Raw genomic sequence first — 25,655 nt, forward strand, 5'->3', positions numbered from 1 at the left:
TGGCCTACAAATTTAAGTCTTTGTTCTTATAATTGAAGATATTATTTATAACTTTTGAATATTATCACATATCCTTGGGCCTAGCCCCTATAGCTTGCATAACTTTACTCTATTCATAAAGCTTTAAAAGGCATCATTTTTAACACCTTTTTGCTTTTCCACTGCCATATTGGAACCTCCATCAAACCTTTTTTACATGTCTTCCTTCTAATTATTAATAGCACTGAAAATCATGAGGCTGGTAAATATTGTTTGTTTTAACCGGTTACGTATCATCATCAATCTCATAGTTTTAAAATGCATCTACTAAAGAGAGGTTTCCACACTTTTATAAACAATGTTTCGTTCTCCTCTCCAACCGATGTGGGATCTCACAATCCACCCTCCTTGGGGGCCCAGCGTCCTCGCAAATATTGTCTGTTTTGGCCCATTACGTATCGTCGTCAACCTCACAGTTTTGAAACGTGTTTACTAGGGAGAGGTTTCTACACCCTTATAAGAAATGTTTCGTTCTCCCCTCAAACCGACGTGGGATCTCAATCTATCAATGATAGCTATCACACTTAGTTAATATAAAAGTACTCACACAGCATTAACAAGCATAAGTATCTTTGATTTCAACCTGAGGATGTGCATACAACATATATAATTATGCATGAACTCTATCAAGACTAGCAGCATTCCTCCCCATAACAACATGGTTTGGACTTTGGCATAAACAAACAAAGCATATCCTGACTTCTAAGTCTACCCCCCACATATTCCCCCATTTACTAACTGAAAGTATTGATATATGTTCTATTTCTTGTCAATAAGAGTTGGGGTTACCAGTATAGTTGTATCGAGCACGAATGTTGTGATGGTTATATCTCGGATCTCCATAATCAACAGCCTTGATGACCATTGCTTCACGACGTCCATCTTGCTCTTGAACTGCACCGAACACAATTTCGCTTGTCTCACAACTCTTCTCATAGTAGGTTGTTGGGCCAGCTGAATATTGTCGATTGTAATTATGCTGTTGATGATGATGATGATGTTGTTGTTGTATATGCTGCTGCTGTTGGTGATGATGTTGTAGATGCTGCTGTTGATGATTATGCTGTATCTGCTGCTGCTGTTGTTGCTGTTGATGGAATTCACTATCCCACCCATTAAAGTAGCTCCTGTTTGGCTTGAACTGGTGTGATCGATCGAGGTCTTGTGTCATAAATGGATATGTTTTTTTTATTGTCGGAGTTTTCGCTTCGATGGATGGTGGCTCGTCTTCATCTGGAATCATAAAGCTTTCTTGCAAGGGCCAAGCATTTGGATGTCTGTTAACTGGTTGAAACTGCTGATGGATCTGGTTATTGAGAGGCTTCCTTCGAAACCCAGATAACAATCCGCCAAAGATATCGGCCACAGATGAACCGCTGTTGACAAATAGCCTCCCAAGCAAACCGAAGAAGCCTTCCTCCAGTTTCTCTGGTTCATCTTCATTTGGAATCAAGGAAGGCCTCACTGACTTCAGAGGAGGTCTTTGGTATGGGGCAACTGGTGTAGCTTTCATCATTTGATGACTTCTTATATCCTGATCCTACCACCCAAGAAAGAAAAAGAAATATAAGTTTTGAATGGAGCCGGTGTGCCAACAAGGACGCTAGGTCCTAAAGGGGGTGGATTGGGGGGTCCCACATCGATTGGAGAAGGGAACGAGTGTCAACAAGGACGCTGGGCCCTGAAGGGAGTAGATTGTGAGATCCCACATCGGTTAGGGAGGAGAACGAAACATTCTCGTTACAATCGAGATGTTCAAACAACATAATTATGTATTTGAAACAAAGAAAAATATATGAAGTTTGTGAAAGAGCTACCTTCTGTGGAGAAGAAAACATAGCTTGCACTCTACGTTGGAGCAACGCAAGCAGGTAACCAAATAAGCCGGCAGCAACCAGCAATACAACCCCTGCAGATAAGAGCAAATGGAAGAGATGAAGGGTCTATTAGCCAAGAATGAGTACTTAAAATGGCTGGAATGATAGGCTTTCGTTGTACCCAAGTTGAGACTATCGGCATATTGAGTATTGCAATCATCGTAGTTGAGTTCAATCTCTCGAATTGCACTGTTTCCTCTGTCTATAACCAAAAGAGAGCAGCTACTTCCCACATAAACGACATCAAAATCATTTGAGAACTTTGCATCTTCACTTGGACCATCAATATGACCATTCCCTTGGTTCCATCTTCCACCGGCAATAGTTGTAACCCCTGCAGGTAATAATGATTAGCTCACATAAACAACAGCTTTTACCTTAACATAATCAATACGGCGTGCTTAGTGTAAGAGTCAAGCCCACTGCTAGTAGATATTGTTTGTTTTGTCCCGTTACGTGTCGCTGTCAGACTCACAGTTTTAAAACGCGTCTTCTAGGGAGAGGTATCCACACCCTTAAAAGAAATGCTTTGTTCCCCTCTTCAACCGATGTGGGATCTCACAATCCACCCACCTTGGGGGCCAGCATCCTCGCTGGCACACTGCCCCGGTGTCTAGCTCTGAGACCATTTGTAACAGCTCAAGCCCATTGTTCCACTGTTAGCTGATATTGTCCACTTTGTCCTATTACGTACGTCGTCAGACTTAGTTTTAAAACGCGTCTAGTAGGGAGAGGTTTTCACAACCTTATAAAGAATGCTTTGTTCCCCTCTCCAACCGATGTGGGATATCACAATCCACCCCCCTTGAGGGCCCAGCGTCCACATTGACACACCGCCCGGCGTCTAGCTCTGATACCATTTGTAACAGCTCAAGCCCACCGCCAGCAGATATTGTCCGTTTTGTCCGGTTACGTATCGCCGTCAAACTCACGGTTTTAAAACGCATCAAGTAGGGAGAGGTTTTCACACCCTTATAAGGAATGTTTCGTTTCCCTCTCCAACCGATGTGGTATCTCACACATAGAGTCTTGGACATTCTAAGCGTTAATATTCAAGAAACATAGACATGCTGAATTTTGATCAGAATATAACAAGGAAAGGATCCAGCCACAAAAATCGAATTCGATATCAAATTTCGGGTACTTGTAGAGGGAATTTCTAAACTATTTGTCGAAATACCTGTGTCACTAATCTTTCTGATAGCCATATTCATAGTATCAGCAATGTACACATTCCCTCTTGCATCCAAAGTAAACCCTTTCGGATGGTTCATTCTTGCCTCTCTTGGATGACCATCGACATGTCCCGAGTATCCTTCAGCCGATCCCGAAACCAGCTTGGGCCTGCTAACTACAAATTTCATCCAGATAATGAATATTGAATGCCACATCTCTTAGCAAATGGCTCCAGTCTTTAGATACACAAATTTTCACAACAGAAGAACATATTAAGTTCAAGAGATTTGGTACAGAAATTCAGCAATGAAAGAAATAAAGGCCCAAAACTGCTACCATCTGAGAAGTCCCAGCTTAGAAATGGCAAGAACAGATAGAACTAACAAAAGTACATTGCTCTATCAAGAAAAATGCATGAAAATGTAATGTAAACCCATAAAGTTGCTTACATCGAGACAATGGCATAGAGATCTTATAGATGTTGCTGTTTTCAGCATCTAAGATCAAAAGCTCCCCACTAGGCGATACCTCAACCGAATATGGATCAATTCCCAGCTTACTGCCATCGAACACCGTCTCAACAGTATATCCACTCTCAAATTTCATCATCGAACGGCTGGAAACAGCTGAGAAGATCGAGCAGGAAACCCAGTTAAGAAATTACAGCAAAAATGGAAGAATGCAAGGCAGCAAAGAAGGATCCGAACCAGTTTTGGCGCTGGATTTCATCGACCATAGCCTCTTCACAAGAGAAGAAACCACATTAGAAAGAACCCCACGAACAATTTCTGCTCAAAAAGTGGAAATGCCGTAAGCTGAATGAAGCACATAGACACCATTTGAAACAGGGAAAGTGCAAAAATCATAAGATTAACAACATGGGTCCTTCTCATTCTTAATCCTTTACTTCATCATCATCATCATCGTTATCTGATAACTTACTTGCAGGAGGCGTAGCTGAAGCGGAAGAAACCCCACCAAAAAGAAGAACAAAAACGAGAGCAAAACCGACCCAAATCCTGGCCATTGCCGAAATGAGGAAAATTGAGGAGCAAAACCCTCAAAAACTGAAGGGATTGAAGCTACGCATTTTGAGGAGCCACTCAAGTACAGACCCAAAAATAAAGTGGATCGCTTTTCCCCTCTACGTATGAACGAAGTGGTACCCTTTTCTCAGAAGGAATGACAGTGAAAGAAACAAAGAAGGTTTAGTGGTTTTAGAAGACGCAATAGACGAGAGAGAGCTGTCAAAAGAGTAAGAAAAAGTAAAGTAAAGCCAAAACCAATGCCGAAAGAGGGCTGGAGGCTGTGTGTAATGAGGCCACCCACCAGGGCAATGGGATGCTCCGATAGCAGTGACAAAGATACCAATTTTATTCCCTGGTTTTAGTGTAAACTCATCCAAATAACTTCATTTATTATAAGTTCAAATTTGATTTGCCATTTTAATGGGAAATGTTAATGATTTGTAACAAATAAGAAATGGTATGAATTTACCATTCTAGCCAAAGCAAAAAGAAGGTAGAAAACTGCATAAAGAGAGCTTATGGCGGTAAGAGGGGAATCACATTCCCTATGCTTTTGTCCCAAGGCTTCAAAACCAAGTTTGTGTTAACATCAAAGGTTGAATTGAGTAGTCATTGAAGCTTTAATGCACTCTTTATTGCCACAAAGTTTTCAAATTTAGGAAGATTCAACATGGGATCCAATGAAAAACCCGACCCAATTGATCCAAATTGTATAGGATATGTGATATAAAGTTACGCTCGGTTGATGTAACAACTCAAGTCCATCGATAGCAGATATTGTCTGCTTCGAAACATTCTTTGTAGTGTGAAAACCTCTCCCTAGTAGACGACTTTTAAAACCGTGAGGCTGATGGTGATATGTAACGGGGTCAAAACGGACAATAGCCGCTAGTGGTGAGTTTAAGCTGTTACAGATAGTATTAGAGCCAGACACGAGGCGCTTGAATTGTGAGATCCTACATTGGTTGAAGAGCTCAACGAAGTATTACTTGTAAGGGTGTTAAAACCTCTCTCTAGTAGACACGTTTTAAAAAATTCAAAAAAAGACATTATCTGCTAGCGGTAGACTTTTAGTCCATAAACGGGCACGCACAAATGAGTGAATACACTGGAAATTGTTTAAACATAGTAAACCATTCCAACCTCAAGAGTAGAAGCAAAAGGAATGCTCAAAGCATAAGATGGCCCTCTTGAATTTTTCCTCAACAAATCATATCCATAATTAATCACAACCTTCTTCATCCACCCTGATCCCTTCTTTGCCTTCACATATGAATGCCCCATTATGAATGCCATTCCTGCCTCCCTTGCCTCCATCAACTCTTCCAACTCTCCTCTCGTGTCGATATCCATTTTCGGACTCTCGGGGACAACGAATCGTACTCTTTTCCTCATCTTCTCCGACTTCGGTAGCTCCGAAGTGCCCACGATCGGTGAAGAGTACGCTTCGTTTTCACACATTTGTACACCGTCTAGTTGAGTTGATGAAGTTCCAATCACTGTCATTCTTTCATCGTCGTCCAAGTCTTCGTGTCTAAAATTGTTGCGTTCTGTTCCCTCCGACCGTATGAATTCTGCAATGCTGCAGGAAAGATCTCTCTCGAACTCCAAGTCGTCCTTGTGCATGTCACGGTAGCCATACCGTGCGATGCAACGGTAAATTCGATGCTCCTTTGGCCCGACTCGACCAACTAGAAATCTTTCCTCAGGCCTCACATGAGGCACCGTGACAGATTTGATGCATAGGAAGACTAGAATTTGGTGAAAAGCTGGAAGGTTGGTGACAAAATGAGAGAAAATGGCAGGGATCCCGGAAACGAGTTCGGTATGTACAAGGCCGATCCCTCGGACCCGAACTATCCCGATCTTGGGTCCTATTCTGAGGAGCCAATTTATAGGGACTTTGTTTTCAACATCAGCCTCATATTTCTTGACAGTGCCATAGTGCCAAACAGACATAACCACAAGGAAGGTCAGTGAAAGAGCAATAGCAACCCAAGCTCCTTCAAGAAACTTAATAAGAGATGCAGAGAAGTAGAGAGCTTCTATGGAGCCAAAGAAGAACAAGAAGGCCATGGCCAGAAACACGCTTTTACGCCAACATAATACAACGACAAGTGACATTAGACACGTCGAGACGAGCATCACGGTTATAACTGTTGAGATATGATTCAAAGTATTCAAAATGAAGATATGATTTAGGGTAGTTAGATATGATTCAAATATTCAAACTACCAAGATTTTAGGAGATTGTTAATAGATTTGAGTTTATCTAGATTTCTATGATTTACTATTTCTGGTCCAGTGTATTAGCTATAAATACTGGAATTGTGTAACTCTGTAGGTATCAAGTCCGTAGACATTAATAAAGCACTGCAGCTTCTATCTATTCTCATCTATTCCTATCTCTTTCACTATCCCTCTTTCCAACAATTGTGGTATCAGAGCCAAGTTCGTTCGACACGAGGGCGAGTGATTATTTTCTTTCACAAAACAAAAATGGCAGTAGCTGGTTTTTCTTCCTCTGCACCGTTGTTACCAATCTTTAATGGTGAGAAATATGAGTGGTGGAGCATCAAGATGAAGACCTTGCTCAGATCGCAGGAGCTATGGGACTTGGTGGAGCACGGGTTTGCTGATGTATTAGAACCCACAATAGAAGAAAAGGAGAGACTGAGAGAAACCAAGAAAAACGATGCCAAGGCTCTATTCATTATTCAACAAGCAGTTCATGAGACTATTTTTTCACGAATTGCAGCAGCAACCACATCAAAGCAGGCATGGTCAATTCTACGGAAGGAGTTTCTAGGAGACTCAAAGGTCATGACAGTGAAATTGCAATCTCTAAGACGTGATTTTGAAACTCTACTCATGACGAATGGCGAATCAATTGCTGATTTTTTGTCAAGATCAATGGCAATAGTCAGTCAGATGCGTACCTATGGAGAGAAAATTTCAAACGAAACAATTGTTGCAAAGGTGTTGAGAAGCTTGACTCCAAAGTTTGACCATGTGGTGGCCGCCATAGAAGAAGCTAAGGATCTATCCATACTCTCCGTTGATGAACTGATGGGCTCGCTTCAGGCTCATGAGGCAAGAATCAGTAGAGCATCAGAAAGAAACGAAGAAAAGGCACTACAAGTGAAGGAGACAACCAATAACGAAAGAGAAAATATTCATTTAGCAGGTAGAAGTCGTGGAAGAGGAGGATTTCGCAACTTCCATGGTGGTCGTGATAACAGTTGGAGAAGTGGTGGACAGAGACAATTCAATGAACAAAGGAATGTCATACAATGTTACCATTGTAGAAGGTATGGTCACACAAAATCTGATTGTTGGTATAAAAATCAACAAATGAATTTTGAAGCAGAGAATGAAGAAGAAGAAGATAAGTTGTTTGTGGCGTGCATGGATACTAATCCGGAAAAAGGTAGCTTATGGTTTGTTGATAGCGGATGCTCGAACCATATGACAGGCACCAAATCCTTATTCAAAGAGCTTGATGAGACGCAAAAGATTAAGGTGCAACTTGGAAATACAAAAGAGATGCAAGTTGAAGGAAAAGGTACAGTGAAAGTCGAAACCAGTCACGGTAAGATAAAACAATTAGATAATGTTCAATTTGTACCTGATTTAGGGTACAATTTATTGAGTGTTGGACAATTGATGACCAGAGGACACTCAGTTCTATTTGATGATAACACATGTGTCATCACAGATAAGAAATCAGGCCATAAAGTTGAAATTGCCATGACTTCAAATAAGATGTTTCCACTTGATGTTTCTAACATGGAGGATTTTGCTCTTACTGCTAGCATGAAAGATGATTCAACATTATGGCATCTCAGATATGGACATCTTCATATGAACGGCCTGAAAATACTCAGGGATAAAGGTATGGTTTTCGGATTACCAAAAATTGACTCAACTAATTTATGTGAAGGATGCATTTATGGCAAGCAGACTAGGAAGTCCTTTCCTGTTGGAAAAGCTAAAAGAGCTTCACATTATCTAGAACTAATTCATGCTGATTTATGTGGGCCAATGCAAACGAAGTCCTTGGGTGGAAGTATATACTTTTTACTATTCGTTGATGACTATAGTCGCATGAGCTGGGTTTACTTCCTACAACATAAGTCAGAAACTTTTCAGAAGTTCCAGATTTTTAAAGCTATGGTAGAGAACCAAAGTGGCTGTCACATTAAAGTTCTTCGCACAGACAGAGGTGGCGAGTTCATATCTAAAGATTTCAATCTCTTTTGTGAAGAAGAGGGCATCCAAAGGGAATTAACAGCTCCCTACACTCCAGAACAGAATGGAATCGCTGAACGAAAAAATCGAACTATTGTGGAGATGGCAAGAAGTATGTTACAAGCAAGGAGACTTCCAAACCAATTTTGGGCCGAAGCCGTAGCAACATCTGTTTATCTATTAAACATCTCACCAACAAAGGCGGTTATGAATCGAACTCCTTATGAAGCATGGCATGGAAGGAAACCATCTGTAAGTCATTTACGAATCTTTGGTTGTGTTGCTTATGCTTTGAAACATCCTCAAACTCGTCAAAAGCTTGATGAAAAATCTGAAAAATGCATTTTCATTGGCTATTGTACTCAATCAAAGGCATATAAACTATACAACCCCGTTAGTGAAAAGATTTTAGTTAGAAGGGATGTAATATTTAATGAAAACGTGAGTTGGGATTGGAGTAAAGAACAGGAGCAGCAAAAGATTACAGTTGAAGTTTCCCCAAATGAAGAGACAAGGGTCAACTCCAGTGCACCTCCCAGTGCATCCACTGCAACACAAAGTGTGTCAAATTCATTATCTTCAGAATCATTGAACAACAATTCCTCTCTTGAAGAACTTTCAGATGAGACACCTCCAAAGAAGTATAAATCTTTAGCTGACATATATGCATCATGTCAGTTTGCTCTTACTATTTCAGACCCTATCAATTATGAAGAAGCAACTGAAAAAGAAGACGGGAAGAAAGTCATGGCAGTAGAGATGCAGTCCGTTAAGAAAGATGGAACATGGGATATGGTTGACCTACCAAACGAAAATTTTTATGGAGATTTACAAGAAGAGGTTTATGTAAGACCGCCAGAGGGATTCATAAAGGAAGACAAAGAAACAAAGGTATACAAGCTGAGACAGACAATGTACGGGTTAAAGCAGACATACTTACAAAGGCCTTGTCAGAAGAAAAGCTCTGTACTTACATCTGCAACTTTGAATCATGGGGTATTGTTGAGATATGATTCAAAGTATTCAAAATGAAGATATGATTTAGGGTAGTTAGATATGATTCAAATATTCAAACTACCAAGATTTTAGGAGATTGTTAATAGATTTGAGTTTATCTAGATTTCTATGATTTACTATTTCTGGTCCAGTGTATTAGCTATAAATACTGGAATTGTGTAACTCTGTAGGTATCAAGTCCGTAGACATTAATAAAGCACTGCAGCTTCTATCTATTCTCATCTATTCCTATCTCTTTCACTATCCCTCTTTCCAACAATTGTGGTATCAGAGCCAAGTTCGTTCGACACGAGGGCGAGTGATTATTTTCTTTCACAAAACAAAAATGGCAGTAGCTGGTTTTTCTTCCTCTGCACCGTTGTTACCAATCTTTAATGGTGAGAAATATGAGTGGTGGAGCATCAAGATGAAGACCTTGCTCAGATCGCAGGAGCTATGGGACTTGGTGGAGCACGGGTTTGCTGATGTATTAGAACCCACAATAGAAGAAAAGGAGAGACTGAGAGAAACCAAGAAAAACGATGCCAAGGCTCTATTCATTATTCAACAAGCAGTTCATGAGACTATTTTTTCACGAATTGCAGCAGCAACCACATCAAAGCAGGCATGGTCAATTCTACGGAAGGAGTTTCTAGGAGACTCAAAGGTCATGACAGTGAAATTGCAATCTCTAAGACGTGATTTTGAAACTCTACTCATGACGAATGGCGAATCAATTGCTGATTTTTTGTCAAGATCAATGGCAATAGTCAGTCAGATGCGTACCTATGGAGAGAAAATTTCAAACGAAACAATTGTTGCAAAGGTGTTGAGAAGCTTGACTCCAAAGTTTGACCATGTGGTGGCCGCCATAGAAGAAGCTAAGGATCTATCCATACTCTCCGTTGATGAACTGATGGGCTCGCTTCAGGCTCATGAGGCAAGAATCAGTAGAGCATCAGAAAGAAACGAAGAAAAGGCACTACAAGTGAAGGAGACAACCAATAACGAAAGAGAAAATATTCATTTAGCAGGTAGAAGTCGTGGAAGAGGAGGATTTCGCAACTTCCATGGTGGTCGTGATAACAGTTGGAGAAGTGGTGGACAGAGACAATTCAATGAACAAAGGAATGTCATACAATGTTACCATTGTAGAAGGTATGGTCACACAAAATCTGATTGTTGGTATAAAAATCAACAAATGAATTTTGAAGCAGAGAATGAAGAAGAAGAAGATAAGTTGTTTGTGGCGTGCATGGATACTAATCCGGAAAAAGGTAGCTTATGGTTTGTTGATAGCGGATGCTCGAACCATATGACAGGCACCAAATCCTTATTCAAAGAGCTTGATGAGACGCAAAAGATTAAGGTGCAACTTGGAAATACAAAAGAGATGCAAGTTGAAGGAAAAGGTACAGTGAAAGTCGAAACCAGTCACGGTAAGATAAAACAATTAGATAATGTTCAATTTGTACCTGATTTAGGGTACAATTTATTGAGTGTTGGACAATTGATGACCAGAGGACACTCAGTTCTATTTGATGATAACACATGTGTCATCACAGATAAGAAATCAGGCCATAAAGTTGAAATTGCCATGACTTCAAATAAGATGTTTCCACTTGATGTTTCTAACATGGAGGATTTTGCTCTTACTGCTAGCATGAAAGATGATTCAACATTATGGCATCTCAGATATGGACATCTTCATATGAACGGCCTGAAAATACTCAGGGATAAAGGTATGGTTTTCGGATTACCAAAAATTGACTCAACTAATTTATGTGAAGGATGCATTTATGGCAAGCAGACTAGGAAGTCCTTTCCTGTTGGAAAAGCTAAAAGAGCTTCACATTATCTAGAACTAATTCATGCTGATTTATGTGGGCCAATGCAAACGAAGTCCTTGGGTGGAAGTATATACTTTTTACTATTCGTTGATGACTATAGTCGCATGAGCTGGGTTTACTTCCTACAACATAAGTCAGAAACTTTTCAGAAGTTCCAGATTTTTAAAGCTATGGTAGAGAACCAAAGTGGCTGTCACATTAAAGTTCTTCGCACAGACAGAGGTGGCGAGTTCATATCTAAAGATTTCAATCTCTTTTGTGAAGAAGAGGGCATCCAAAGGGAATTAACAGCTCCCTACACTCCAGAACAGAATGGAATCGCTGAACGAAAAAATCGAACTATTGTGGAGATGGCAAGAAGTATGTTACAAGCAAGGAGACTTCCAAACCAATTTTGGGCCGAAGCCGTAGCAACATCTGTTTATCTATTAAACATCTCACCAACAAAGGCGGTTATGAATCGAACTCCTTATGAAGCATGGCATGGAAGGAAACCATCTGTAAGTCATTTACGAATCTTTGGTTGTGTTGCTTATGCTTTGAAACATCCTCAAACTCGTCAAAAGCTTGATGAAAAATCTGAAAAATGCATTTTCATTGGCTATTGTACTCAATCAAAGGCATATAAACTATACAACCCCGTTAGTGAAAAGATTTTAGTTAGAAGGGATGTAATATTTAATGAAAACGTGAGTTGGGATTGGAGTAAAGAACAGGAGCAGCAAAAGATTACAGTTGAAGTTTCCCCAAATGAAGAGACAAGGGTCAACTCCAGTGCATCTCCCAGTGCATCCACTGCAACACAAAGTGTGTCAAATTCATTATCTTCAGAATCATTGAACAACAATTCCTCTCTTGAAGAACTTTCAGATGAGACACCTCCAAAGAAGTATAAATCTTTAGCTGACATATATGCATCATGTCAGTTTGCTCTTACTATTTCAGACCCTATCAATTATGAAGAAGCAACTGAAAAAGAAGACGGGAAGAAAGTCATGGCAGTAGAGATGCAGTCCGTTAAGAAAGATGGAACATGGGATATGGTTGACCTACCAAACGAAAATTTTTATGGAGATTTACAAGAAGAGGTTTATGTAAGACCGCCAGAGGGATTCATAAAGGAAGACAAAGAAACAAAGGTATACAAGCTGAGACAGACAATGTACGGGTTAAAGCAGACATACTTACAAAGGCCTTGTCAGAAGAAAAGCTCTGTACTTACATCTGCAACTTTGAATCATGGGGGAGTGTTGAGATATGATTCAAAGTATTCAAAATGAAGATATGATTTAGGGTAGTTAGATATGATTCAAATATTCAAACTACCAAGATTTTAGGAGATTGTTAATAGATTTGAGTTTATCTAGATTTCTATGATTTACTATTTCTGGTCCAGTGTATTAGCTATAAATACTGGAATTGTGTAACTCTGTAGGTATCAAGTCCGTAGACATTAATAAAGCACTGCAGCTTCTATCTATTCTCATCTATTCCTATCTCTTTCACTATCCCTCTTTCCAACAATAACTGCCAACCCTGTATGATAAACAAATAGATAGCGTGCGTTGTGAAGTTCGAAAGACGGATAAAAAGTAAAAGCAGAAACCAAATGCCTGATCAACAAATACCTGCTGCATTGCCGAGTCGTTTCGTGTCTCTAAACCCAATGGTAACAGCCAAACATAATATCATTAGTATCCAGTTGATTAAGGGAATGTAAATCTGGCCATGTATTTTCGAAGACGTATGAATGATCTTTACCCTCGGAAAACAACCCAACGCAGAACACTGTTTGATGATCGAAAACGTGCCGGTGATGATCGCTTGACTACCCACCACTGCTGCAAGTATTGCTATTGCAAGAACTGGCCATCTTACCTTCTCTGCAACATAACATAGCCAGCACTTTACATTACTTCACTTGCAGATATTGTCCTCTTTGGGCTTCTCCGTGTCTGCTAGGGAGAGGTTTCCACACCCTTATAAAGAATGTTTCGTTCCCCTCTCCAACCGACGTGGGATCTCACAAATTTATTCTCGAAAAGAGAAAGTTATTATTACAACCAACGTACCAGGAACAGAAACATAGAATCCAATCCGATGGTCGTTGTCGAGATCATGATGCTGAGAAAGATAAGCAGCTTGTCCCATATACGCAAGAACTAAGGACGGATAAACCACGAGAGTGAAAGCAAGCTGCAGCATTAATGTTAAACATTGTTTTTACATTCAGATTGCATTCGGTAAACGTCATGCTTATGACCCGAAAAACTTTAGAGGATTGTTTTGCTTCAGATTAGTACCTTGATAGAAAACTGTGAGAAGTGGCCAAGATCAGCAAACATAGCTTCTGAGCCTAAAAACCAGAAAAGGGCATATCAGAAACAAAGAAAACACATGGAAGGAATCGATTGCGGTCGGATATAACGTCGTTGCACCTGTTACACACAAGAGGATCCCGCCCAACGCCATCCAGCCTTGCTTTCTCGTTTTTTTCAAGAATTTAAACATGTAGTATGGGGAGAGTGCTTTGTAAACCAGAGGATTCCAATAGAAGATATTGTACAAACCAATGGCACTGATGCATAGAAGCCATACAATTACAACGGGAGCGAACAGGAACCCGACCTGATTCGTTCCGTAATGTTGCATTGCAAATAAGAACACTAATATGCCACATGCTAGAGGGACTTCAATATCTGCAAGAGAAATATAAAATTCTTACAAAAACATGAGTATAACAACCTAAGCCCACCGCTAGCAAATATTATCCTCTTTGAGCTTTCCCTTTTGGGCTTCCTCTCAAGGTTGTAAAACGTGTCTGCTAGGGAGAGGTTTCTTCACCCTTATAAAGAATGCTTAGTTCCCCTCTTCATTCGACGTGGGATCTCACAATCCACCCCTCTTTGGGGCTCAACATTCTTGCTGGCATACCACCCAGTGTCTACCCCTGATACCATTTGTAACAGCTCAAGCCCACCACTAGCGGATATTGTCCTCTTTGAGCTTTCTCTTCTGAACTTCCACTCAACGTTTTAAAACGCGTCTACTAGAGAAAGGTTTCCACACCCTTATAAAGAATGTTTAGTTCCCCTCTCCAATCGATGTGGGATCTCACAATCTACCCCTTTTTGGGGCTCAGCGTCCTCGCTAACATATCACTCGATGCCGGACTCTGATACTATTTGTAACAACTCAAGCCCATATCATAAGAATGAGAGAATAACATCCTAATGTAAAGAGATGTTCCTTAGAGAAACTTACATTGGTGATGTTCCTTAGCCATGGATAACTCAAGACCAGACACAGCTGAAAAGACTGCAACTCAAGTAGTGATTATCAGAACAACCTTAAACATTCTTAAATCCCAAAAAAGAACAATAAGAACACCCACCTGAAATTGCTGGAGAGAGGACTCCATCTCCAATAACCATGCAAGTCCCAATCAAGGCAAGAACAAGCAACATTCTCTGCAAAACTTTACATTTCTCCAAGGTTGATTTCAGACAAGAACTAAAACTAAAATTAGCAGTGGTTTGAGTTTCAGGCCTGTCTGTTGTATATGCAGAAAGCTCCTCATCCGCTAGTTGATGATTTGGGAGGGAGCTCAACCGGGCATGGCGGCAGAGCAATGAATACAGAGCAAAAGTTCCCCCTTCGCCATTATCATCAGCTCTAAGAACTATGAACACATATTTAAGTAATGGAATGAGTGTCAAAGTCCAAAACACAAAGCAAAGAACCCCATAAACCTCCTCATTCGTCTCAGAGTTCTGAATGTTCTCTGCAAAAGCACTTTTATACACATACAGAGGAGAAGTGCTCAAATCCCCATAAACAACCCCCAAGCTTTGATAAGCTAAAGTCAAGATTGCCCTCCATGAATCTCTCTGTAACAAACAAAAAAACCTAAAAATATCAGATTTTTAGAGACCCATCAGCTGAAATTACAAACAAAATTACCTTTTCAGGATGACCCCAGAACAAGCTCGGATCCATTGAGCTTAATTCAGAACACAACACGAACAAACTTGAAGGAAAGGAACCCTTTTGCTCAGTTGCATGGAGGAACACTACAAGAGAAAATGCACGCAAAGCTGAATGATCTTTGCAATGAAAGTTCGAAAGCAATGCTTCTTAACATAAACGGCGGTTTTCTTTGTCATTAATTCTTGAGCTTGTTCTATACGCTCATTGTGGTAACAACATCCACGTGTTTATATCCTTATAAAGAGTGTTCTCCTCCATAACTAATGTGAGATCTCAAAATCTACTCTTTTTAAGGATTTAATGTCTTTACTAGCATACTGTATAGTATCTGATGATGATACTATTATAGCGTATTGCTGTCAGTTTCACGTTTTTAAAACGCATATGTTAATGAGAGGTTTTTACACTCTTATAAAAAATATTTTGTTCTTCTATCCGACCAATGAAGATCTCATATTTAGACTTTATTTAAGCTTATCTAGTTTTACGAGTAAAACGTGCTCGCTGGTGTAATACCACGTTGTCAGCCGTAAAACAGTGTCATGTTCTTTGTTTCTTGTCTCTTTGTTTTTTATTTCCTTTGAGCTTCTCGTTTCTTTCAAATTTAGGATAGAAATACGTTGGATAATCCTTTCTTTTATTTAGGTTTTTATTATTTTATTACAAAATTAAAAGAAATTCAAAATAAAGTGAATTTCGTCGTTTTTAATCGATATGTGAAGTTATTTAAACATTATCCAAACAAAAATAAATAAAATTATTATCAGGAAGAAAAGAAAAAAAATACACGTGATTATGAATATAATTAGGTTTATGTCTCTTCAAATGTACCGGGAAAAAGTCAACGTCAATTGGTTGACCATTTAAGAGAAAAGGAGACCGAACAGCAAAATTTAATAATTTTGAAATTTTTAAGCAAGCGAAGTAGAAGTTGAATAACTCGAAAATGACGGAATTAAAGAAAAATAGTCGCTACATATTAAGATAGATACAAAATAACAATCAAAAGATTATGAAATCAAACAATTGTTTCGTGATATTAGTCAAGTCGAGCTGCCCGACTCGAACGCTCTCGAGTACAATTAAAACAATTGTGAAGTGTCAAAACACTATTTGAGTGTCATGGAAAATTATGAGAAGCACATGTGACGTTTAATAAATTATAGAGGTGGGAATAGGGTCCCACATCACACGTCTTTTTTTCAACCGTGCGTGCTCGTTATTTACTGAATTTTTATTATTACTATTTAATTTTATACTTATATTATTTTGAACCATATAATAAAACATAAATTATCATTTTAACGTCACATAGTTAAATCTCTATTTCCATAAATAACTAGGATATAAGTTTTTCGGAGACTTTTTTGTTTATATACTATTAAATATTTATTTTTTTCGAATATTTTATTTCCTATACCTAATTCTATATCTTTGGTAATGATTCATGCATCCATTAATTCATATTCATGTAACAGTAGCGAGCATTATAAAAAAAAATTCAACATAATGGAGCTAAGTAATAGCACTTCTAATATTAAATTATGTTAATATTAGGTCCGAAGTAATGCGTGTACGGAGAAGTTTCTACGATCTTTTTAAAAAATGTTTCATTCCAATTCACTCTCATGGGGCCTTGGAGCCGCGTCTTAGCCCGGTGTCTGACTTTAATACCATTTGTAACAACCCAAGTCCACTCAGTTTCACAGTTTTAAAACGCATCTACTAGAAAAAGATTTTACACTTTTATAAGTAATGTTCTATTTTCCTCTCCAACTGATGTGAGATATTGCATTTTCATACACCATAATCGTGTCTCCAAAATGACAAGATTATGTTAGTTAGATTTTGTACCTTAAAAACGTGAAATAAATAACGGAGATTAATTAGATTATCTCATAATTCTATGCGCGTTAAGTATATATTCAAATATGTTGGCAAAAATACCCCAAAAATGGCATATAGTTGAAAAGGAAATGAAATGAAGAAGAGTTAAAGGAAGTGGCACTCTGTCACAACAACTCACATCAAGATCCATTACCAAAACCACTGTTCACTGTTTGGCCACTCAGTATTTCTTGGCTGTGTCTCTGTCTTTACTCTTTGGCTTTGGAGTACTTATTCCTGATGAGCTGATGAGCTGATGAGTTCGAGGTTGGAAGGCAGCCAGGCAGCCAGCCAGACAGCCACCATGGCCAGCAGTGACTTCTAGCCAGCCCTTTTGTCATCTTTCTATGGCAGCCCTCATTTAATGCCTTCCCTGTTTCATTGGTCAGGTGGGGAGAGGAACAAACCAGCAGTTCTCTTTGTTCTTCACCAACAAAGAAAGAATTAGAGTCATTAACAAACAGCAATTATATAAGCTTAAGCAGGGACGCATCAGTTCAAATACAATGAATTCAATCATGTTCTAACATTTTTAAGCCTTATTGATTCTACGACATAACACGTGTTCTTCACCGTTTTCTTTTCGTCAAAAGAATAAAATGTGCTCTTGCCTAAGTCATATGAAGTGCTGATTAACGAGTATTTTCGAGCCGAAAACATAACTCAAGTAGTGTTGAAGATACTAACTATCATTAGAAGGGTTTGATTTTCGACTCACCAAACGGTTGAAACGTTATCGTTCATGATCTTTCATCTACATCAGCTCCTTTTAGAGACTCAAGAGTGCTTGTTCGACAAATGGGGCAAGCAGGAGTCAGCAAAAGCCACTCATCAACGCACTGAGCGTGGAAGCTGTGCTTGCAAATAGGCAACAGCCTGCACTTCTCGCCCATCTGGAATTTCCCCAAGCAAACTGCACAATCCACAGGGCTGCCCATTGGTTCCTCCATAGCCATATATTGAAAGCAAGGAAGCTTCTCCAAGTCATCTCTGCGCATGCAGCCTGTTGCTTCCCCGTTATTGTTGTTGCTTCTTCCCACAGTCGTCGTTTCATTTTCAAACCCTCCCCTCAATGCTCTCCCAACTATCCACACGTTAATCAACACCAAAATGGCAATTCCCAGAAGTATGAGTATCAGGGATACGATAAGCTCCATTGTTGTTTAGCTTCTTCCATTGATGAAAGTACATAGCAATAAAGAAACTCAAAGGGGGGAGTTGGTGTTTGTTTTGGGAATAATTATCAGCCTGTTAGGAGATGGGTTGGTTAGTTTAAGGTCAAAAAAGTTAAAAAAGTTTTGATTTTTTTCCATAGATTGAACTGGTTGAGTAGGATTGTGGTTGGAGTGATGTATAATTATGGGGTTAGATGATCTCATAATGGAGTGGTTGGAGACTAAGTAACTTGAATCCAAATGAATAGAACCAAATGGTTTTGAGCATAACTCTGACACTGGTCAGAATTGGCCTAATGGTCGTGGTTTGCAATGAACAATAATAGCTTGGACTGATCTAATCGTGGGATTCCATGTCGGTTGGAGAGGAGAACGAAACATTTTTTATAAAAGTGTGGAAACCTCTCCCTAGTAGATACGTTTTAAAAACCGTGAGGCTGAGGGTGATATGTAATGAACCAAAACTGACAATATCTGGCGGTGAGTCTGGGTTGTTACAAATAATATCAAAGTCAGACACTGGACGATGTACCGGCGAAGACACTGGCCCTCTAAGGAGGGTGGATTGTGAGATCCCAGATTGGAGAGGAGAATGAAACATTTCTTAAGAGTGTAGAAATCTCTCTTAATGGATAAACAGATTGACGAGAATATGTAATGGGCCAAAGTGGACAACATCTTTTAATAATGGACTTGGAGTGTTACACTAATACCTTCCACAACCTTAAACCAAATTTTGTTTCAAAATTACAATGGTTCTCACAGCTTTGCCAGTCCTAAAGGTGGCCAACTTTCCAAGGGAATTCATATAAACGCACAAGAACCATGTAACAGTACAAGGTCTAAATTTTATCCATACACCAAGTAATGTTCGCATTAGATTTATTCATCAGTATCATACAGTAAACATTATATTGTAGTTCCATCCTACTAAATTTCGAAATTATTCGAACGTGCATTTACAACGACCAGTCCCACCAGGTCAATGGCTCTGCCTCGTGAGTCTGCTGATCGGCTGCTGTATAAACATCCGAGAAGTAGCCCTGACCGTCATCACTCACATCCTCCTCCTCCGAGTTCACTCCAAAAACTGGCAACACACAGCCATCATAGTCATTGCTCAGGAGGTATGAATCCCCACTGTCTAAGAGTTGAGGACCATCCTCATCCAGCACAGCGCTTCCATTGCTCCTGCAACTATGATGGTCATCAATCTTCATATTGTGTTGCACAACAGAAACAAGGAGTTGATCTTCCAGAATTGGCTCGGATTTCTTAGCTTGAAACGATGATTCAACCACTTCTTTAGCTTGAAGTTTCTCAGTTAAAGAAGCTACCTGAGTTCAGTAATTGAGAATGCATAAGACCCCTGGCTCAGTAACAATACCAAGTCCCTCTTTAACTAATTTCACCAGTCCTTTTCCTATGAAAGATTACCATCATATCTGGGAAAAGAATCCATATCTTCTCTTGACGCCCAGAAATTTGAGTTCAGAACCTATGCTAGACTAACTCGATGAGCCCAAAAAGTCCAATTCGATAATAGAACCACGAGGTTAAAAGACGTCGTTAGACCAAATGTGATGATGAAACTTGTAGTATTAACTAGAAGTTACCAAGTCGTCTTAAGAAACTAAGATAAACAGTCCATGGACCACCATCCTAAAGGATTACAAAGAATCTACTTAAATTTATGTGCAGAAGATATGTCAGATCAAACACAGCCAAGCAAGCAAATATCAAAAAATGTTGAGCTTTCAGCATCTATAAGGATTATCATACCATATCAAGGTTTAAATTAATAATAGATTTGGAGCATAAATACCTCGGCTTTGAGTCTTTCATTCTCCTTGGCCATAAAGTCGTAGCTAGAACAAAAGGAATCATATGAAGATTTGAGAAGATCATAGTCCCTTTCAAGCTGCTTTGTCTTCCATCGAGCTCGGCGGTTTTGAAACCACACAGCCACTTGCCTTGGCTGCAGACCCAGCTTCTTTGCTAGCTCAGTCTTGCGCTCTGGCTCCAGTTTGTTTTCTGCCTCAAAGCTAATCTCCAGCAGATGCACCTAATCATTGGCCATGGTCAGTCTCATTGGTTACTAAGAAATGAGAACAATGGAAGATTAAAAATATGTACAATAAAAGAAACAGAAAACAGACCAGAAGAAAACCATAATCTCAAGATGAACTTGATGTATTGTACCCATTCTGTTTGAAATGACTTTTTAAGTGCTTAAAAACACGTTTCTGAAATTTTTTTTCATAAAAAACCAACTTTCATTAAGAAAAATGAAAGAATACACCGACGTACAAAAAAAAAAAACAATCCCACAAAAGGGAGCCCCCTAAAGCAAGGGCCTCCAATCAAGCAAAATAACATCAAGCGAGTAATTACAAAAGAAACTCGTCACCGACGTCCAAAGAGAGACATTAAATCTCACAAGAGACCTAACATCCAAAGAGTCTTTCTCAATCCATCTAAAAACTTTAAGCATAAAAGCTCTATGTTAGCCATATAAACGAAGAACACAATTTTCTTGCACTTAAGAAGTTTGTAAGCACTTATAAAGTAATTCTAAACAGGCCAAATATTAGCCACATAAACGATTCCCCATGGGAATTTTCCTCGAGTAATTTATCTAGAGAGATTGAAGTTTCAGAATCCGAGAATAATGCTTAATTTTCTTTCACCACTGAACTAAACAAGGAGATCAGCATTGATTCAAAGGTAGTCGCATTAAAGAAACAGCACATTGAATCAAAGGAATATGCCATAAGTATAAGCATCCAGTTCAGACTTCAGATTCCACAATTCCATCCCCACCCATCAAGTAAAAAAAAAACAAAAAATGGAATAATTGCATGATATTTTCGGAATAGAGTTGCTTAAATACCTGCTCTTGAGTTAGCCGGCGCTTCTTCTCAGGCGGCTGGTCATCGTAGTAGTCATCATCGAACAGGTCATCCGGAGAGCTGAAAAAGGGTCGCTTCGAATTTTCCTCCATCCCCTTCGTGAAACATGATCCTAACATTTGCAGAATTACAGTTTAAAGGAATTTTATATAGTTAAAGATCCCAAAAACTAAAAGCTCATGACTGAACTAAAATGAAATAACCTCGAAGAATGGAATCGCCACTCCCAAAAAACAGCATGTTGGCGTGACCTGGAGATCGGTTGAAGATCAATCCGTCCGACATCATCAATTATTCTCTTCAATTTGAAACGGGAAACGTGAGCAGGGGATCACCGGCGATTTACGGCGGCGGATTGGCACAGAGACACGAAATCGAGGGAGATCTTTTATTAAAACGAGAAATGAACGAGATGGGATTTGGTATTTTCAGCGATAGGGCTGAAAATTAGAAAATCATGAGCTTGTGGCGGAAGAAGCTGGTGCTCCACAGTAACCTAGCCGGTGTTCCCAATGGAGAAATACAAAACCCCATCACACGACCAGCTCTGTTATTACCCAGCGCTTCGTCAGTCTCGAAAACCTCTGAGAAAAAACACAAAAACAAACCTGAGAAAAAACACAAAAACAAAATGAACGCTAAATAGAAACAGAGAATTAGAAAGAATACAAGCTTGATCGGAAACAGAAACTCCGGCGACCGGGAAATAAGAGTCCCCGGCGGACTGGATTTTACGCTGCACTACGCAACCTCTGGTTGTTATCAGCGGGTAAAATTGATAGTGGGGTGAGGAAAGCATTTTATAGTCTCGAAGTTATGAAAAGACCATATTACCCTTGCTATTTAGCGCCATCCACTTTTCTTAGAGCTTTTCCGTAACCGGGAATATTTAAATATCAACCGTCTGATCAGAATTAGTCTTTTGCCCATCCAAATTGTGCCGCAGGATTTTAAAATGGCCTAATATATATATATATATATTTATTTATTTATTATTTACGTAAAATTAATTTTAATATCAATTTAATTCTTATGGGTTCCTAAATACTCATATAAATCTAACATGACAATTCATTTTATTAAAAAAAAAACATTAAAAAGGAAGGCGATCGAGGAGGAATTAAGATTGATTTCCATCTTTTTATTGAATCTGGTCCTTTGAAAGCTATTTAACTCCTAAACCCTCCCGATGAAATCGTATTATTATTTAATCGATCACAATAAAGATCTTGGCTTCTGCCATGCTTGCATTCTTTATACCAGATAAATTTTTCCATTTGGTTACTCAACTTGTCCGTCAACTGATAAATTTTTTTTGTATTTCTTCTATATAAAAAAAAAAAGATTAATTTAAAATATTATAAAATTAATGTAACGCTAAAATTAATTCATCAAGTAAAACAAAATTATTCATGATTGGATTAAATTGAAAATATGGTGTAAATTTTAGAAAATTAAATTAATATTTTTAGCCTTAAAATTGAAGCCATTTAATTGTCTCCCACCATTAAAATAAAAATATTCCAGAGTCACTTTCGTTGTGGAGATTTAAAGAGAAGAGTAGAAGCTTTAAAGGCATCTTTTTTATAACTGACCATTGGATATTTATATACAATTCTTAGCCTTCACGCTATATATATATATATATATATATATATTAAAATTAAAAAAAAATAAAAAAAAATAAAAAAACAGAATAATTCTCTCCCTTCCTCCATCCCCATGCTCATGCTCTTGGTGCTCTATGTACGGTTCTTAGTGTTCCATTGTGGAAAAAAAACTTTGATATAAATATAAATATAATGGGTCGTTTAACAAGTTTAAGTTATTCGTATGATCTTAATTTAGTTAGGGACTTTATTTTTCAACCCTACGTTTTAAGAAGATCAAAAACATAAAATTTGTGTATAATATTCTATATGAGCGAACAAATTCAAATTCGTTGTGTGGCTCAATCACTAAACTTCACGTGTCTAAATCATAGTCCAAAGCATGTTGCGTGAATGTCAAGCGTTATCGAAGTCTACCTGAACTAAGAAAAGTTCTGAGACATAGTTCGGAAAAATACCAATAAAAGCATAATACTAACTTAAGGTTCGAATATATGGGTGCTCAAACACTACAAATGTAGGCCTTTCAAATGGTCGACCAAAGCTTTCTTCAAACATCACACGACTATCTATATTTATCATAAAGAATATTTTTTTTCTAGTCAAACCATGCTAGAAAAGGAACATACATATGATACATTAATTCAAGAATCAATTCCCTTATCATCCATTGCTATATCCAAGTCATAACGGTTCGATTTTTGTTCTCGCCCTATGCAAACCATGTTTCATGGTGACATCCAGGATTGGAATCATGGTTTAGAATCCACTTGGCACGTGATGATCCTGATATTCCATTGCAGTCTTTTCAGCATAGTTTGTCTTGACTCATATACATCCTAGGAAAATTTATACGAAGTCACCCAATATAAAAAATCTTATGATTGAGTCACCCATCACCTTAAAAAAAACGAGCGTTAGGTTGATAGAAGTGGGCCCACATTAAAGTGCATAGTTGAGTCACCATCCAACTATGTTGAGCTCATTTAAAACTTATTTGGCCCTTAAGAGGAGGCAAAAGTTATTACAAACCTTGTAAAGTAGGTTGGGTTTGGACATCTCAAAAACTACTTCAATCAATTTTTTTTTTTTTTTTACTATTAAATGAAAAAAAAAAACTTATGAATAAAATATTTTGTTTTTTAAAGCATTTTATCACGCTAAAAAATATATTGTTAGTCTTTTAAAATGTTTGATTTTATTAATTTTAAAATTAGATTTATTATTTATTATTTAATATTTGATACATAGGAGTCATCTTTAAAATAAAATACATATTTTTGTCCCACTAGTAAAATAAAATATAAAAATGGGTAAAAGTATAATATATATTATATTATATATTTGTTAAATATTTAATTTGGTAGTGCTTAAAAAAAAAAAAAAAAAAAAAAAAAAAAAAAAAAAAAAAAAAAAAAAAAAAAAAAAAAAAAAAAAAAAAAAAAAAAAAAAAAAAAAAAAAAAAAAAAAAAAAAAAAAAAAAAAAAAAAAAAAAAAAAAAAAAAAAAAAAAAAGCATATATTGATTTGGATGCTTGTTCCTTGAATTCGATATTTTGGATGGGATTTAACAAAAACACTCGTAAAGGGTCCAAAATGGAAATAATTTGATATTATAATAAATAAAATCTGATTTTAATAAACCCCTTCGAGATTTGGAGGACAAATTTTCAAAAATGCCCTCCATAATATAAATCAATCGATAAATAAAGTATAAATTATATAATGAACTAAATTTTAACTCAATAGATATTAATTTGTAAAAACTAAATTAATAAAAAAAAGGATTACTTTCCATTTTGTTTACAATAATACTTTTGAACTAAAAAAAAAAATTCAAAAGTACCCCTACTCTTATTTATGAAAAAATTAATATTTTATTTAAAAAATACGGTTCGTTTCAAAAAAATTTATAAATATTTAAAAAATAACATAAAAAAATTGAAATAATGTACGAAGTGCGGATAGACAGTACAATAATTTATTAATGTTAATTTTAAAATTTTATTTGTATTTTTTTAAAACATAATTCTACTCTCGACTCTTTTCAAACAAAATACTAAGAGTATTATTAATTAAAAGTTCAGAAATAAAAGTATTATTTAGTTTAAAAATAAATTGTGGCGGCTCAAATTAAGGCCCAATTGTGTTTGGGCCCATCATCAATTGCCCATCCATCATGAAGATATATATATATATATTATATTTTTATTTCCCATTTTTTAAATCCTTGAAAAATAGAAACATCTATCAGAGTGGTCCAGCTTCAATTCATTTCATTGGAGGACCAATACTCAGCTGCCACTTGTCCATCCGGTGGACCCACACCGCCCAATATATGTTGAAAAGATGTCAGTTTTCTATTGGTTGTATATTTTAAATAATTATATATATGGAAAGTATTTGGGAGTGTGGGACATTGGGAATGAAAATTTGATGCTTGCGAATTGGGTGAAATTAATGTCACCGTATAAAAATATATTATGTAATGTGTGAAATATGATTTAGATGAATTATCCGTTTAATCTCAAATTAGTGTGACAAAATTGAAATTTCATATTAATTAAAGCAATTATAAAATTTTTAATATTAAAATTTTAATTTTAAGACAACTAAAAAATTAAACTATGTAGAGACTTGATTCATACAGCGTCTTGTATATAATTTTTAAAATGTTAAATTAATAAAAAATAAAAAGCACTTCCAAAATTTTAAACTTTTAAAAAATACGGTTGATTTTGGATAGAAACTGATAATAGGTTTGTTTCAATAAGAACACCCAACTTATATAAATATTTCAAAAATACCCTCAAACTTTTTAAAATTTCATTAATACCCTTAAATTTTTTAAAATTTCAACAATAC

General features: G+C 37.4%; 4 protein-coding genes and 1 long non-coding RNA gene across 6 annotated transcripts; 1 reads left to right on the forward strand and 4 right to left on the reverse strand.

Annotated features, from left to right (window-relative positions):
- Positions 1–592: 592 nt before the first annotated feature.
- Positions 593–4,441, reverse strand: LOC111445468. 2 transcript variants are annotated; one of them, XM_023083869.1, is made up of 7 exons: positions 4,035–4,441; positions 3,800–3,883; positions 3,542–3,718; positions 3,097–3,267; positions 2,038–2,250; positions 1,857–1,948; positions 593–1,579 (listed from the first exon to the last, which is right to left on the reverse strand). In XM_023083869.1, the coding sequence occupies exons 1-7, from the start codon at positions 4,117–4,119 to the stop codon at positions 809–811; spliced, it is 1,593 nt and encodes a 530-aa protein (XP_022939637.1). In that variant the 5' UTR covers positions 4,120–4,441; the 3' UTR covers positions 593–808. The 2 variants fall into 2 exon arrangements, with proteins under 2 accessions (XP_022939637.1, XP_022939638.1); XM_023083870.1 differs by having other exon boundaries at positions 3,800–3,880; positions 4,035–4,436.
- A 708-nt stretch (positions 4,442–5,149) lies between these two features.
- LOC111445397 (potassium transporter 6-like) lies at positions 5,150–15,379 on the reverse strand. Its single transcript, XM_023083743.1, has 9 exons — positions 15,181–15,379; positions 14,612–15,107; positions 14,482–14,535; positions 13,656–13,916; positions 13,521–13,573; positions 13,290–13,413; positions 12,846–13,100; positions 12,745–12,753; positions 5,150–6,276 (listed from the first exon to the last, which is right to left on the reverse strand). Exons 1-9 carry the CDS (start codon positions 15,214–15,216, stop codon positions 5,240–5,242), a joined length of 2,325 nt encoding a protein of 774 aa, XP_022939511.1. The 5' UTR covers positions 15,217–15,379; the 3' UTR covers positions 5,150–5,239.
- LOC111445398 lies at positions 6,318–10,280 on the forward strand. Its single transcript, XM_023083744.1, has 2 exons — positions 6,318–6,889; positions 9,959–10,280. The coding sequence occupies exons 1-2, from the start codon at positions 6,620–6,622 to the stop codon at positions 10,067–10,069; spliced, it is 381 nt and encodes a 126-aa protein (XP_022939512.1). The 5' UTR covers positions 6,318–6,619; the 3' UTR covers positions 10,070–10,280.
- Positions 15,380–17,089: 1,710 nt separating the features above from the next.
- LOC111444798 lies at positions 17,090–18,740 on the reverse strand. Its single transcript, XR_002710742.1, has 2 exons — positions 17,813–18,740; positions 17,090–17,518 (listed from the first exon to the last, which is right to left on the reverse strand). It is a non-coding gene; the product is annotated as an uncharacterized LOC111444798 (long non-coding RNA).
- A 312-nt stretch (positions 18,741–19,052) lies between these two features.
- Positions 19,053–21,961, reverse strand: LOC111444797 (homeobox-leucine zipper protein HAT5-like). The gene is made up of 5 exons (XM_023082848.1): positions 21,851–21,961; positions 21,385–21,765; positions 21,163–21,293; positions 20,095–20,334; positions 19,053–19,606 (listed from the first exon to the last, which is right to left on the reverse strand). The coding sequence occupies exons 2-5, from the start codon at positions 21,467–21,469 to the stop codon at positions 19,229–19,231; spliced, it is 834 nt and encodes a 277-aa protein (XP_022938616.1). The 5' UTR covers positions 21,470–21,765; positions 21,851–21,961; the 3' UTR covers positions 19,053–19,228.
- Positions 21,962–25,655: the final 3,694 nt, after the last annotated feature.

Source organism: Cucurbita moschata, unplaced genomic scaffold (genome assembly GCF_002738365.1).
Source record: "Cucurbita moschata cultivar Rifu unplaced genomic scaffold, Cmos_1.0 Cmo_Scf00007, whole genome shotgun sequence".
Taxonomy (NCBI): domain Eukaryota; kingdom Viridiplantae; phylum Streptophyta; class Magnoliopsida; order Cucurbitales; family Cucurbitaceae; genus Cucurbita; species Cucurbita moschata.

Bases quoted from the DNA above. Each gene is read 5' to 3' on its own strand.
- LOC111445398 (XM_023083744.1), top strand. From the start codon at position 6,620: ATGGCAGTAGCTGGTTTTTCTTCCTCTGCACCGTTGTTACCAATCTTT. The intron at 6,890-9,958 runs TCAAAGCAGGCA...TGAGACTATTTT, and splicing joins GAATTGCAGCAGCAACCACA to TTCACGAATTGCAGCAGCAA.
- LOC111444797 (XM_023082848.1), bottom strand. From the start codon at position 21,469: ATGATGTCGGACGGATTGATCTTCAACCGATCTCCAGGTCACGCCAAC. The intron at 20,335-21,162 runs GTATTTAAGCAA...GCCAATGATTAG, and splicing joins GCCGGCTAACTCAAGAGCAG to GTGCATCTGCTGGAGATTAG. The intron at 19,607-20,094 runs GTATTTATGCTC...TACTGAACTCAG, and splicing joins ATGAAAGACTCAAAGCCGAG to GTAGCTTCTTTAACTGAGAA.
- LOC111445397 (XM_023083743.1), bottom strand. From the start codon at position 15,216: ATGGATCCGAGCTTGTTCTGGGGTCATCCTGAAAAG. The intron at 15,108-15,180 runs GTAATTTTGTTT...TGTTTGTTACAG, and splicing joins TCTGGGGTCATCCTGAAAAG to AGAGATTCATGGAGGGCAAT. The intron at 13,101-13,289 runs GTACGTTGGTTG...GTTATGTTGCAG, and splicing joins ATTCTATGTTTCTGTTCCTG to AGAAGGTAAGATGGCCAGTT.
- LOC111445468 (XM_023083869.1), bottom strand. From the start codon at position 4,119: ATGGCCAGGATTTGGGTCGGTTTTGCTCTCGTTTTTGTTCTTCTTTTT. The intron at 3,884-4,034 runs GTAAGTTATCAG...CCACTTTTTGAG, and splicing joins TTCAGCTACGCCTCCTGCAA to CAGAAATTGTTCGTGGGGTT. The intron at 1,949-2,037 runs GTACAACGAAAG...TCTTATCTGCAG, and splicing joins TGCCGATAGTCTCAACTTGG to GGGTTGTATTGCTGGTTGCT.